This window comes from Rhipicephalus sanguineus, unplaced genomic scaffold, assembly GCF_013339695.2.
Source record: "Rhipicephalus sanguineus isolate Rsan-2018 unplaced genomic scaffold, BIME_Rsan_1.4 Seq654, whole genome shotgun sequence".
Classification (NCBI taxonomy): Eukaryota; Metazoa; Arthropoda; class Arachnida; order Ixodida; family Ixodidae; genus Rhipicephalus; species Rhipicephalus sanguineus.
The window spans coordinates 224,820-239,756 of NW_023615699.1; the positions used below are offsets into that span (position 1 = coordinate 224,820).

General features: G+C 42.5%; 1 protein-coding gene across 1 annotated transcript in view; it reads left to right on the forward strand.

Annotated features, from left to right (window-relative positions):
* The window catches only part of LOC119378005 (laminin subunit alpha), a gene marked incomplete at its 3' end in the record, with an annotated part of 46,768 nt that overhangs the window by 11,639 nt on the left and 20,192 nt on the right, over nt 1-14,937 (forward strand). The window contains exons 4-11 of the mRNA XM_049411691.1: nt 307-543; nt 8,708-8,878; nt 9,256-9,469; nt 10,071-10,280; nt 10,829-11,007; nt 12,020-12,113; nt 13,431-13,568; nt 14,584-14,721. Coding sequence (XP_049267648.1) covers nt 307-543; nt 8,708-8,878; nt 9,256-9,469; nt 10,071-10,280; nt 10,829-11,007; nt 12,020-12,113; nt 13,431-13,568; nt 14,584-14,721 — 1,381 coding nt within the window. The remainder of the gene's footprint in view (nt 1-306; nt 544-8,707; nt 8,879-9,255; nt 9,470-10,070; nt 10,281-10,828; nt 11,008-12,019; nt 12,114-13,430; nt 13,569-14,583; nt 14,722-14,937) is intronic.

The window sequence follows — 14,937 nt, forward strand, 5'->3', positions numbered from 1 at the left end:
CCTTATAATTATCCAACCGCAGCCTTTGGGAAACGGTGCAGCAGGCGCCATTGGCAGTGGTGAAATAGGTACAAGCGCATTTCCGGCCCTGTGATTATCAGAATGAAATTTTGCTTGTGGGGGCACCTACCTAATGAAAAGTTTGTGGCATGAGATACACTTCCAAACTTCTCTAAAGCAAGAATTCTCTTATTAATACTACTGGCTTTTCCTTTTCAGTTTCAGAGTGTTTTTAGTATGGGCTAGATTATGACAATTAATGCTTGATCAAAGTGCTCAACGAGCATAATATTTGGTTGCATGCAGGAATTTCACGTGGCCTATGTCTTCATCAAGATGGCCAACTCCCCTCGGCCGGGTGTATGGGTTCTGGAGCGGTCAACTGACAATGGCAAGACCTACAAAGCCTGGCAATACTTTGCCGACAGCATTGATGACTGCAGGGCCATCTTCGGACAAGATGTAGAAGACTCCATCAAGCGTGATGACTCTGTCATTTGTGAGACAAAGTTCTCCAAGGTGGTGCCCCTTGAGGGTGGAGAGGCAAGTATTTTCACGTTGCTGGTACTTTACCTAAACCACAAAAAGGGAACCAATTATCAGATATGTATTTTCAACTGCATGTTGTAAGTAAACATGGAATGTAACTTTCTTTTCATGCAGTTTCAAGATACATATACACCATTTAGAATTCATATTATAAGAAAGCAACATATATTGGGCCCGTTCAGACTCTTCCAAAGGGGCCCTGCAACACTTTTCCAAGTGATTCTCAAATTGACTGCCATAAAAATTTTTAGAATCCATCAAGTACGAGCGGAGTTACAGAGATTTGTCGCACGCTGTAATTGCTTTCTCTCTTCTCTTGCCCCGACAAGCACGCTGGAAGCTAAGCAGGGAGGGATGGCAAAAGAAGTTACGTCACGTGCGTCGTGACCTTGAGCAGGGGCGGAGGCAGAAATTTTGTTTGGGGGTGGGGGCCGGCCAGGTCGATGTGGCCGACTGTCATTTTGTGTTCTGTATGCCATGTTATGGTATGATGAACTTTATTCGGGTTCTGAAGATCAACCCTAGGTTGACGCAGGCGGCTCCCACTTCATGGCAAAAAAAATTCAGGGGGAAGGGGGCCACGGACCCAGTGTGCCACCCCCTGGCTGGGAACTGACCTTGAGCACATTTTTTTTTTCCTCGACCGTGCGGCTTATTTTCAGGGTGATCGCGAGCACGTGGTGCCCTCTCGTGGCAGCCTCGGTAACTATGCAGTTCACGATGATAAAACCAGCCAATGGCCGTGAATTTGGGTATGTGGTGCGGCCATTTGGGTATATGGCATCATTTGTAGAAGAGGAGGGAACGATTTCTAGCTAACTTTCAAAATTAATTGTAAATTCCAGAACGCGTGCTGCGCTATGATGTTTGGCTCGCGTGTTCTCAGTGGCCTCGACTACTGATCAGCCGCGCTTTCCGACCATGCTAAAAAAAGTGTTGCAGGGCCCCTTTAATTTATGCACTGCAGCAGGACTTCCCTAGAAATCTGCTGCTGTGTTTCACATACAGGATGTTTCAAGAAATGTGTCCGAAAATCCTTAGAAATAAGGAAAATGAGATATTTTCCCTCTGTCTTCATAATTACTTTTTTTACGACAGGAATTAAAGAAACTAAGTTAATTAACTTTTTAATTAGTGAAGACAGCATGGTCGTGTCAAGGGGAAAATTGCAGCCCTTCTTGCGAAGAGCCTGTTGCCGCTTTCAGATTGCACAATAGCAGTTGCTGACAATTATTCGCGAATAATGAAATCTGACAAATTTTCGCCGGCGAAACTGAAATCGAAACTCGGAAGAGCGCAATTGCAACTCTAATTGCCATACTCTTCTGAGACATCCAGAATGATGCGAGCGCCGTTGTACCAACCATCGATTGACTTAATCGCTTCGTGGCTGTGTGGATTTCGTTTGCGGTTAGACCACGTATGCCGCACGTACGTTAACAAATGCAGAACTAGCACCACTGCAATCACCGCCGTGAATAGTGGCGTCATTCTGGTCGTGCGTCTGCTAGTTTATGCTCATCGCAGCTACAGTTTTGGTTTCGCTGGTGAATTTGATTAAATTTCATTGCTCCGCAATAATTGCCAGAGGCCGATTTCTCAATATCTCAAAACGGCAGTGGTCTTTTCGCAGGAAGGACAGCAATGCTCCCATTCAACCCGACCACCTGTCTCAGCTAAATAAAAAGTCAATTAATTAACTTTAGTTAATTGATGTAATTGCTGTGTCTATAGTCATATTAAGATGTCTCCCACCACAGAAAAAGTAATTATGAAGGCGCGCGGCGAGCAAATATTACATTTCCCTTATTTTTGATGAGTTTAGGACACATTTCTTGAAACACATATATACTTGTACACAAGCTTTGTCTCTTGTTCCGGACCAAGTACAGTAGACTCATGATAATTCAACTTATGATAATTCACACTTTCGGTTAATTCAAACAAACTTCAAAATTTTGTTTGGCCCGGCAGTATGTTTTCAGCTGCTCCATCGTGTTAATTCGGTTAATTCACACGTCTCGGTAGTCGTGCTGGAATATATGCTCCCTAGCAATCCCTTGTTGTTTGAGGAAGAAAGGAGAAAAAAAGAGAGACAATCTGGCCTTCATCTGTCACGTGCGAAATGCTTACGTCACTTTCGCCGCAGTACAGTGGTGTCATGCGGAAAAGCGCATAAAGATTGTGAAGGGGCTACTTGTCACGTGACATATTTTGCCCCTTAATTACACACGTGTGCACGCCTCATGTAATAACTAGTACCAATATGATTGCGCTGACTCTAAAGACATTACTGGCAATTAGTGAGAACTGTCTATGACGTTGAAAATAAAAACGTTCGCCTGTTTTTTTTTGGCGCGTACCCACCACCCCCTACCCCCCTTTACGAATCTCCCGAATTTTAAGCTCCCCATGTTGGCTTGCTAGTGTTTAGCACGGAACCATGTTGGTACGGACTGCCATGTTGAGCCCATGTTGGCACGGACCATACTTTTTTTTTTTCGTATAACACAAAATATGCATAAATTTCGAAGCTAAAGTCGAGGTGCGGGTGTTCAAGTTGGCTTCACCGCACTACTTTACGGTAATGCAAAGAAGGTCACTTTACGCCATTACACGGGGATTTTACTTTCTTAATTGCATTTTTTATGGTTTGTCATTGTGGGTGCGGCTTATATGCAGGGCAGGTTATACGTGGGAAAATACGGTATGTACGTATTTGTGAATGTCTGATGACAATGTTTCGTGTGAGAGCACAATTTGGTATGTTGTTCCGGGTCATATTTATGAGAACTTCCGATAATTCAAACAATATCCTTGGGTCTCTTCGAACTTGAATTATCGAGAGTCTACAGTACTTAATAATATACAGCATTGCAATCGAACCCATCTAAACAATATTCATCTGCCGCCAAAATTTCTTTGTTACTGAACTGGGTTACACGAAAAAAAAAAAAAAAGGGCGGGGGTGCGGAGTAGAGGGTCCATGGCATTTAAAGTTTTATGATGGCAGAATGATTGAGCTCTTCCTTCTGGCTTTGGATTGTGTTGGCTTGTTTAAATCGATAGCCCAGCCGCCTCAGCCACACTAGCTAGGTGGGAAGGTGCACACTCTTCTGATGATGTGGTTTTTGAAGAGGAGCAGTATATGCTTGTGCGAATAGTAAATTTTAGGTCCGAAGCGAATTCGAAGCGAATAGTGACTTGGTCGAAGCGAATTTCGGAGCGAGTTCGAATAGTTTGTATCACATGTGATAGAAAAATGAACATATTTGTCATGACCCAACTAACCAGCGCAATATTTTTGAAGTTGAAACAAGGCATATGCATATGTCATTCTTTTTGGCTCAAAGGGAAGTGGAAGCAACTTTGAGTCGTAGCAGGATTAGACTTTCGGTATGCAAGTGATAACCTATAAAATATGTTACGTTTTAAAATTTACTATACTTATAGCATATAAGCCGGTATAACAAGATTTTACAATTAAAAAATGGTGAATCGATGTGAGGGTAATACAGTAAAACCTCATTCATTCGAACTCTGTTATTTCGAAATCCCGCATGGTTTGAAGGATTTCTGCGGCCCCCTTATTTTGCAATGTAAATTTGAGTGGGTAATTTGAAGCGGCGGTCAGTACCAGCCCGGTTAAATCGAAAACTTTGTGTGCCATGTGCCAATTCCCGATCCCGATTTAGCCGCAAATCCGCAGAAACGATGGCCCTTAGGAGCCACAAGGCAATGCAATGTAGCGATACTAATGGGTTACAAGTGAAGCATCCCAGCCTCGCTGCTGCCAGCGCAAGAAAAAAAACAAAAAACAAAACAAGAGGTCTCGTGATCAACTGAAATGTGCGCCTGCGGGAAAGACGTGCTTCACTGCAACACAGCGGTGCCCCGCGGGCAGCATGACGCATGCTTCTCGCAACGTCAGCGCGTCATGATTTACCCATTCTTTCTGGGAAAATATATACATTAATAAAGGGCGGTCTGACGGAATTCGTAACGTATGCAAACCTCCGATTGGTGGTTGCTCCGGCAATTTGGGCACTTGCACTGTTGGCGGAGTACTTGCCTGCAACGCCTACTTCGAAAACTCAGTTCAAAAATTTCAGTGATCATCTTTTCCACCCAGAAAACATGGCGAATTCCGTCACACTGGTCATTATTAAATTATTTATTTTAACAGAAAGAATGGGCGAATGGTCGCATCATGACGCGCTGACGCTGCGAGGAGCAGGTGGCACGCTGCTTGCGTGTCACCACTGTGTTGCAGCGAAGCATGTTTTTTTTTCCCGCAGGTGCGCATTACAGTTGGCCACGAGACCGTTTTTGTTTTTCTTTTTTTCTTTCTTGCGCTGGCAGCAGCGAGGCCCACCGTTTCCCCAGTTTAGCGGCAAAACTGGGGCCAGGTATTGCTGGAAAACATAACCTTTATAGCCGCAAACTAGCAGGCACAGCAAACGACCACCTCTAATTACTTCCGGGTGATTCCACGTAAGATCGAACAAACGATGGCTGGTCGACCTCTCAAATTTATTTCAAAATTTTATATATTATTGCCTGATGAGTGGAAAGAAGAGATCCGCAATTTGTTTTGCCGCCAAAAATTTTTTCGAACCACAGAAAATCAATAATGACGAAGAGGTGGAGTGTAGCGCTCATCCGCTCTGCTGTTTTGGCCAACTTTCGTTGTGAATTGCACAAACCATATTAAAGTTAGGTAGCTGAAATTTATTTACCTAAATATATGCATGTTTTTGCTTCTTCTCAGGTTTTTAGTTTTTATGTGTAGTGTAGATGTTTTTATAAAAAACCTCAAAAATGGCCCAATCGGCAAAATTTCCTTTACTTGAAGGTCTTTATCTCAAAAACCCTTGTAGCAGAGCGACAAAAATTCTGCATTACGTTCTTCGCATTCTTATCTACCAAACTGCCAAATCTTGTATTATATAATTTTCAGTAAAGAGATATGATCGGGCTAAGTTCTAAAAAACACCGAAAATGAAAACTTCTGACGACAATTAAAAAAAAAACCCATTTTTTAAATTTCTTAAACTTTGTCCACTTATTCTCCTCCACATCAGCTTCAATCATTAAAACATGTTGCATAATGTCGTTGCACTAAAAATACGGCCCCTCCAATAAGACCCTTAGGCAAGGAGTGGCAATTCAGACTTCTTGCCCAGCAAGTGTATAAAATGCAGGCAGGATTGAATTTCCTTTTATTAAAAGACCAGCAGTACCAAAAATGTGTCGACAGCACTGAAAACGTTAATTTTGAAATTATTTGGTCACTGCAGCGGCCACAAGCGCGGAGCTACCGAGTAGGCGCGCGCGCACCCAAGATGCTCGTTGTAAGAGACGGCGCAGTGAGAGCCCGTTCTCGCGTCCCCAGACCGATTGAGTTCGAAACAGCAACACCTCTCGTGTGACTTGAACGCACGTGCACTGGAGCTTCGCTATTCTATCCGCCCTCTGTTCGCATCTCAGCTAGGCGCTGATAACACGGCGGAGATGGAAGCAAGATGAAAACTCTATAAGGGAGCTATGAGCTCTCGCTTCACGCACGCTGCTGCCACGGAAACTGCGCTGCGCCAATTGCGATCAGTGGAAAGCATGAACGTGGCGCTCCAGTGGCAAAGCAAAATGTGGATTGTCAAGGAAAAAAGCAAAACTATCGGTAACCGGATGCGCTTGTCTATATTAGATGTCGGCAGCAGACGGCATGAACTTGCCGCGCGTTCGGTGCGCTGTCACACTTCATCGGCGCGGATAGTTCTTGTGCTTTGCTCTTACTCTACTCCTCCTGTGCGTCTCATGACGAGAAAGTATAGCTCTGAATGAGTCTATTGTGGAGATACCTTTCGAAGCACAAGAAGCTTAAAGGAGTACTGACACGAATTTAAAAAAAATTCGGATTGTTGCGCTAAATAAAAATACTGGTGTCGAGAAACCTAAAACGACTATTGTGGTGCCTGGGAATGCATCCTATATATTTTATTAGCGCCACCTTAAAAAGACACTTTCGGTTTCGATATCGAGGGGGTGGGCTTCTCAGTGTTTTTATAGCAGGTGACGTCACGGAGATACAGAAATTGCGGACGTACTAGCGGGAAATCCGTCATCTGCTCGTGGTGCAATAGACAACGGTGAGGAATTGTCGTCCAGTGACCCATGACATGTGATTTCTACGATTTAGGCGCATGCAGGACGCAGAACTCGCGAACTCGGAGGAACTGTCTTGACTTGTCGGGGTAATGTCCTTGCAGTGTGGGGCTTGCAGAGCTCAGCGACGAAACTTCAAAGTCAAACTAACTATTTTATACGTGTTCTCCGCCCAGTGGTGGCAGCGTGGACACTGCATACCAACGAAGCAAAAAATGGTCCCTTTTGCGATGTCTCAAAATCGTGTCAGTATTCCTTTAATTATTGCAAAGAAGCCAAAATTCGCAGAGTTACCGACCTAGGCATATACGCTTTGAAGGAACGTTTAACGCCGAAAGATCAGTGACTGTCAGTGAGACGGACTACATGTGCTACGCGTGCTTTTGCTACCACTGCAATGAAAGATCTTCACGGAACGCACAGTTAACGATGACATCTTATGCCCCCTGAAAAAGAAATCGACGTCTTTAACCATATCACTGCGACTACCGCTGCACGTGCGTTCAAGTCACCCGAGAGGTGTTGCTGTTTCGAACTCAATCGGTCTGAGGACGCAAAAACGAGCTCTCACTGCGCCGTCTTACAACGAACATCTCGGGTGCGCGCGCCTACTCGGTAGCCGCGCGCTCGTGGCCGCTGCAGTGACCAAATATTTTCAAATTAACGTCTTCAGTGCCAGCGACACCTTTTTAGGTATCTTGGCCTTTTAATAAAAAGAAATTCAATCCTGCCTGCATTTTTACACTTGCCGGGCAAGAAGTCGGAATTGCCATCCTTGCCTAAGGGTCTTGGAGGGGCCGTAAACTATTAGTGCAACGACATTATGCAACATGTTTTTAATGATTGTGAAAGCTGATGTGAAGGAGAATAAGTGGACAAAGTTTAAGAAATTTAAAAAATGGGGTTTTTTTTTTAATTGTCGTCAGAAGTTCTCATTGTTCGGGTTTTCTGAACTTAGCCGATCATATCTTTACTGAAAAGTTATATAAATACAAGATTTGGCAGTTGGTAGATAAGCATGCGAAGAACGTAATGCAGAATTTTGTCGCTCTGCTACAAGGCTTTTGAGATAAAGACCTTCAAAGTAAAGGAAATTTTGCCGATTGGGCCATTTTTGAGGTTTTTTATAAAAACATCTACACTACACATAAAAAACTAAAAGTACCTGAGCAGAAGCAAAAAACATGTATGTATTTAGGTAAATAAATTTCAGCTACCTAACTTTAATTATTTTGTGCAATTCATAACGAAAGTTGGCCAAAACAGCAGAGCGGATGAGCGCTCCACTCCACCTCTTCGTCATTATTGATTCCTGTGGTTCGAAAAAATTTTTGGCGGCAAAACAAATTGTGGATCTCTTCTTTCCACTCATCAGGCAATAATATATAAAATTTTGAAATAAATTTGAGAGGTCGACCAGCCATCGTTTGTTCGATCTTACGTGGAATCACCCTTCCAGTAATTCAAAGTTCCTTGCATCCCGTTTTTTGTATGTTTGGTTAATTCGAAAACCCGCTTAATTGGATTTTTCACAGTACCAGTGACTGAATTAACGAGGTTTTACTGCATGTTCATTTAACGTTGAAGTGGAGCTTCGCGGCAGTGCGGATTTCTTCTGGGAAGATGTATTCACGGTACAGCACACCTCCACTGCAGTGAAACCACCTTTACAGGGGTTACCTGCGGTTTATATGTCTATTCGTTCATTTCGAATACTTCGGAATTTCCTAGAATTTAAATTCGTTTCAAAGCGAATTCGAATACTGTAATATTCGTTCGAATATTCGAAGCGCTCGAATATTCGCACAAGCCTGGAATATAGTGCTGGAATATGATGCTATGTTCTGCGGCTCTTGTGGGAACACGGCTCACTGCCAACATGTACTCTCCTGCCTCCTGCTGACTTCCTTGCACGATTTGTGTTTTAATGCCATTGTTGGTATGAGATGTTTGCAGCTTACCAGATTCCCTCTTTACCATATCACTTATGCAGATGGTCATCTCCCTTCTGAATGGCCGTCCAAGCGCAGATAACTTCACCTATTCACCTGTGCTGCAAGAATGGACTAAAGCAACCAACGTACGAATGCGCCTCTTGCGAACGAAGACACTTCTCGGTCACCTGATGTCAGTTGAACGTCAAGACCCCACAGTCACAAGGAGGGTGTGTAACATTGAAGATCTTTATGAATGGTTGCAGCATGTATTAGTGTGACACATATACCCTCGCCTTTAAAACAGTGTTTCAAATATACGCTTATAACAAATCTTTGGGCATAACGAATCTTTTTTCACGTCAGATGCGACTAGATTATAACGTTGTTTGACTGTATTAGTAATATGTTATTTAAGCTGTATTTGATATTAAAAGCTATTTTATATCTGATGTGTGCCCTGCATAAGCTTTCCTCAGTTGTGGCTTTACTGTTGCAATTTATTTGCCACTTTCTCTCACTGGCTTCTCTGATTACAGCAACTCGCTCTATTGCTCCTTATTTTTGGTTAGGATAACCTAATCCTATCGATACTTGTCTGTCACAGTACTTCTACAGTATCAAGGATATCAACATTGGTGGCCGGTGCGTGTGCAACGGACATGCTGACACTTGCGACATCACCGACCCAGCAAACACATACAAGCTCAATTGCCGGTGCCAGCACCACACGTGTGGACACCAGTGCGAGCAGTGCTGCTCTGGATTCATGCAGAAAAAGTGGCAGAGAGCCAGCGTTGACAACCCCAACGTCTGTGAACGTATGTGCACACTTGTCGTAATCATGAGGAAATTTTTTTTATGGTTTCATAAAACCTTACATATATTTGTTGCTGTTGTGATATTGTAGAAGCATGCCCAGAACCTGGTGACAGTGTGATATCTAGCGGCACTGTGGCTAGCCTGAATAAACATTGTATTTTTCTTTTCAGAAGAATTTGTTGCAAGGTGTCGAATGTTAACAGTGATATAATCTTCACAAACCTTTTGTTTTTTTTGCTTCTTCTATTATTTTTTTGTTTTTGCTTAGAAAAGTTGTTTTTATGAGCCAGTATTTGTAGTATAACCTTAATATGGTGTTATATGGTGCCACAATTCATGCTACTATCTTTTCTGTATCTCTGGTATCATGGCACTATGGCAATGGCAGGGAATTTTCGCCAGGCAATAATTTTCCATTACCAGTGAAAAGGTAGTAGAAAGAATTTCTGGTGCACGTTTATGGCCATATAAGGGTCACATGATAAAGCTTGTAAAGTGTGACATTTTTGTGAAAATTTCTGATGATTCTTGTTTCTTAGTAGTTCTCTTTGCAGTTATTCAACTTAATGAGGAAACCGCGCTTTTTTTGCTGTTATGCAGCCTGCAACTGCTTTGGACACTCGGAAGACTGCTACTATGATGAAAAGGTGGATGAACAGCAGCTCAGTTTGAACATCCATGGCATTTATGACGGAGGCGGAGTGTGCCGCAACTGCCAGCACAATACAGAAGGCATAAACTGCAACAAATGCAAGCCTGGCTTTTATCGACCCTACAACAAGCCCTTGAATGACACTAACGTCTGCCAACGTATGTATTTGTTGTGTTGTATGCACATAGCAAACTACTCAGCACGGTCTTATAGTCCATGAATCTAAGGAGTGTATCTAATAACACATTGAAGGCTTGAATACTAGTGATCTTACATGTGGTTAATAATTATGGCTTACAATTATGGTGTTTGTGGAAATAGCATTAGATATCAAAACTCGCTTGGTTTTGCTGTTTAGCTGGAGTAACTGTTGGTTTATGATGCAGTAGTCTGGTCTTCTGGTCTTATTAGCAGCTTACACAGTGGGCTGCTGATGTAGTTTGCATGTGTTGAATAGGTAACGTTGGTAAAGCTATATCTGAATAACTTTCTGTTACTGTACCTAGCTGAAGAGACAGATACATTGAGGACTTGCAAGTTCTCAGTATGTATGCAGAAAAAGAGCAGTATAATATTGCATAGCTTGTGTTATGAAGCATTAGGTTGTTGATCTTTAAGTAAAAGACCTGCAATGCTTAATAGCTGGGTGAAAATTTTGCATGAGAAGTGCTGAGTGAATGTGGTATATGTTTCCTGTGCTGTGCAGCATGCCAGTGTGACCTGACGTATTCCTCGGGCAACTGCTCAGAAGGGTCGGGCCAGTGTGAGTGTCGGCCAGAATTTTTGCCACCAAACTGTGACCAGTGCAATGTGGGCTACTATGGCTACCCATCCTGCCGCCCTTGTGACTGTCACGCAGAAGGCACTCAGGGTCGTGTCTGTCAGGTCAGTGGAGATGGTGCTGCTAGAGACATTCATACAGGGTTCGTTGGATTCACCTGCACCACTCAAAACTGGTTCACGATGGGGCACAGTAAGTTCAGAAATTGTGCAGCTCGAGTTCAGTGGTGCACGCCTTATGCTTTGTCCACTTAATGTGCTCCATTTGGCTAAGTTTGAGAGGTCACAAACTTCACATAGGGTTGGCTTCCGAGATGCAAACATGTCCCGTGTTCCAAAGACGCAGCAGGTGCACATCAGGGCTGTTTGAACAGCACCTGCACCCATGTCCTATGCCACCTGCTGTGCTGCTTCTTTATGCCCACACGTTTGAACCAAACAGGTACTGACAGCAGGGAAGGTGTGGGAAAACAGTGAACCAGCCCTGCCCCTTTCCTATGGCTATTGAAATGAATGGCAGGGTTTTGAGAACTGCATTGCTTCACCTCTGAAATGAATGGCATGGTTGAGCACCTTGTGAACTGGTTCAGGTGGTACACGTGAATGAAACTAACTTACAGTTCAAGATCTACAGTTTAGACCATGTTTAGTTCTAGTATTCAGGTGCAGTGAACTTGAACATGTCCTTCATGCGTGATTTTCTCATGTTGCAGTCAACACTGACCACATCACATGCATAGCTGGCGGTAGGGCTGTTTTACTCTCTCCGGATTGTCCCTAGGAATTGGAGTACTACATGTAAAGAATCAGCACCCTTTTATCAATATTCCAATGTTACAGTATCCTAGAGCTCTTTTATGAAAGGAAATTATCTGTGATATTAATATACCATTTGAAAAATGATGCGGTTACTGGAATGTCTTCTGCAGACAGAATCTTTATTTTCGGAAAGAACTAATTAACCAAAAACTACATGGCTGTATCAAGCATTCATATGCTACCACGTTTTAGTAATGAGGTTGGAAGTCTTCAGCTCATGACACTTCTTCTTTTCCACCTTCTAAAGGATCGGTAAGCATAACAAGTCATCTTTTGCTTTACGATTTATTTTTTCCAGGTGAACGGAGGCCAGTGTCCATGCCGCCCTTACTATGAGGGAAAGAACTGCGATCGCTGTGCTCCCGGCTACTATGGTTTTCCAAACTGCAAACGTGAGTTAAATATAGGCCTTTTGATAGCACCAAAAAGGAGAGCTGTGCAAATAGCAAAATTTTGGGTGCGAAGCGAATTCGAATATTGAAGTGTGAGTGCAAATTGAATCGAATATTTTTCGAATATTTCTCGAATATTTCTCGAATACTTCGAAGCGAAATTGCAGAAAAGAAAAAAGTTAGAAAGGATTCCTAAGCATATTCTTATGAGATAGCAACATGGAAGTGTTTCCTTTCGTTAGGTTGATGAAGCGCTGGGGGGGTGGTGTTTCATAGTTGTCTTATCAAGAATGAGGCAATGTAGAGGCCGAATTGTATTTATGTAGATGATTTCGTGCAACCAAAGTGTTGCTGACAACACTTTACACATGATCGGCAAAGATGCCATTTCCTCAGCCTCTCCTCCTCTTTCAACTTCTGTGGAAGCCCAACTGATGTGGCAGACGAGGGTGTGCTCCCTTCAAGTCCGGAGTTCCAAATCTGCCTCGTAGACGTCGATATATAAGAACATCTGAAATTTTGGATGCTAAAAAGCTTCGGCGTTCGATTTTTTGGACTTCCTGCCCAAATTTCAGGTCCAAAACAGCATTAATTGAGCCCCCAACTCTGCCACATCTTTCATCTCCATGTTGGAACCAGCGTTTTCTTGAGTTCTTACATTTGCGACCGTAGCAGAGCTTGAAAGGCAGCTTCGCCGCAATACGGGGCTGTGATGAGGTGAAGCATATTGAAAATCTAGGGACCACTTTCAATCGGACTTTGGCTGTCTCTTGACTAAGTTCGACCGTAACGGAGCTTGAAAGGCAGCTTTGCCGCAATACGAGAGTGTAATCAGGTGAAGCGTATTAAAAATTTGAAGGGATCACTTTTAATTGGACGTTGACTGTATTTGTCTTTGGGAAGTTCGGATAGTAAAATTCCAGTGCGAGTCGAATTGAATAGCAAACACTATTCGAAAAATATTCGAAATTTCGAATATTCACACACCCCTACCGAAAAGACAACTTAGATGAGACATTAGTGTGAGCTGCTTCTTTAAAACCACTTAGATTAAGGGAAACTTTGTGACATAATTTCATGTGAAAGAGATAACTGCAAGGAGGCATGCTCAAAGCAAACCACCGTCATCAGTGATGTACATATTTTTTAGTATGTGTTATTCTGTAGCATTTATTCTTATTTTACACTCATTTTGCATGTATATTTTTTAAGCTGTGTCTCAGCTGTGTCTAAACTATTTTTCATTGATTTGCCATGTGTAAATTGTCTTTGCACATTCATACTGGTACACTGATGTCCTTACCCATCAACACGCAGCCTGCGACTGTGACCCGACGGCTGCCTTGGGCAGAACCTGTAACGACAGCACAGGGCAGTGCCAGTGCCGCAACAGCTATGGAGGTCGTCAATGCTTGGAGTGCCAAGTGGGCTTTTACGACTACCCATCTTGCAAATGTGAGACACTTGCACACAGTACTGGATGTGACACTATTGTATTGTCAGTTTACATTGAGCTTGTGCTGAAATTCGCATGTCACCCAGGGTGTAGTGTGTTGTGTATCTTGCCTTGTGGCACTGCGTCTTTGTGTGCACGGAATTGCACAAGCAGATCAGGTACGACGACAGAGGAGCCAAAGATGTAGCTCTATGTTATTACCTTGCTCACCAATCATAAAGTTTATTGATTGTCTGTGAAGCCCTTGACTGCATCACAATATGTTGCTCATTGTCACTAAGGCACACCACACTTTTACAGGCATCGAAAGCAAGATTGTGTGATAATGTGTTTTTTCTGCACATAATTTTTTGTGCCTATGATACACTGAACCTTGTTACAATAATATTGCATCAGACACAAAAATAACTTCCTTTTTTTAATTCATTATAATCATGCATGCTGATAAAAAAAGTAAAAAGCTTAAAAACATGTTATAGTTATTTTGGTTAGACTGTATAAGCAATTAATTTCAGCGTTTGTTATAGTTTGGTTCTACTGTAAAGAATATTATCAGCTCTACAAAATATAAGTTGCTTCCAACAACACAAATATGCAGCTAAGCCACATTTCTTGCTTTTTTTTATTTTCAGAATATTACAGACTGGAATTTGTTGTAAAATGTCCCAAAAGTTTTGTTATGTTACTTTGATGAAATAATTTGCTGATTTTTATTCTTTCTTTTGATTGTCCATGCTTTCATTGTCTGGAATCATACAGGATCTGCATGGCATAATTTTTAATAAACAATGCGAAAAGAATTACATCTAAATATTGTGTAAATTAACTATAAATGGTAACCCCCACGTGGTTCCTTTCATGTTTTTTCCCACATGAGTTGTGAACTAATTTCCTATAGCACTATATTTATTAAGGCATCTAAATAAAGAAAATTGCATTTTCTTGACATTTTACACAATACTGATAACCACTGTGTCATTGTTACTAATGCCATGTTGGTGACTGCTGATGCAGTGTGTGCCTGTGACACGACGGGCACTTTGGATGATGTTTGCAACAACCAGACTGGCCAGTGCCTGTGCAAGCCGGAATACGGAGGCGCACGTTGCGACCAGTGTGCACCAGGATACTATGGCTTCCCCAACTGCATTCGTGAGTGGCCTTTGAGCAGCGGGGAGTGCCATGGACCGTTATCGTGCAGCCATCCAGTTGTGTCAGCGATAAGTTTTGCAAAATGGTTTTTGAGGATACTAATATCCTTATAATTGACCTCATCAAAAAAAACGGTATCAACATTTTTTTTCTTTCCTGACCCAAATTCACTTGAATCTGAATGATCGCAGATTGAACATAGGTCGAGTAGCTGGC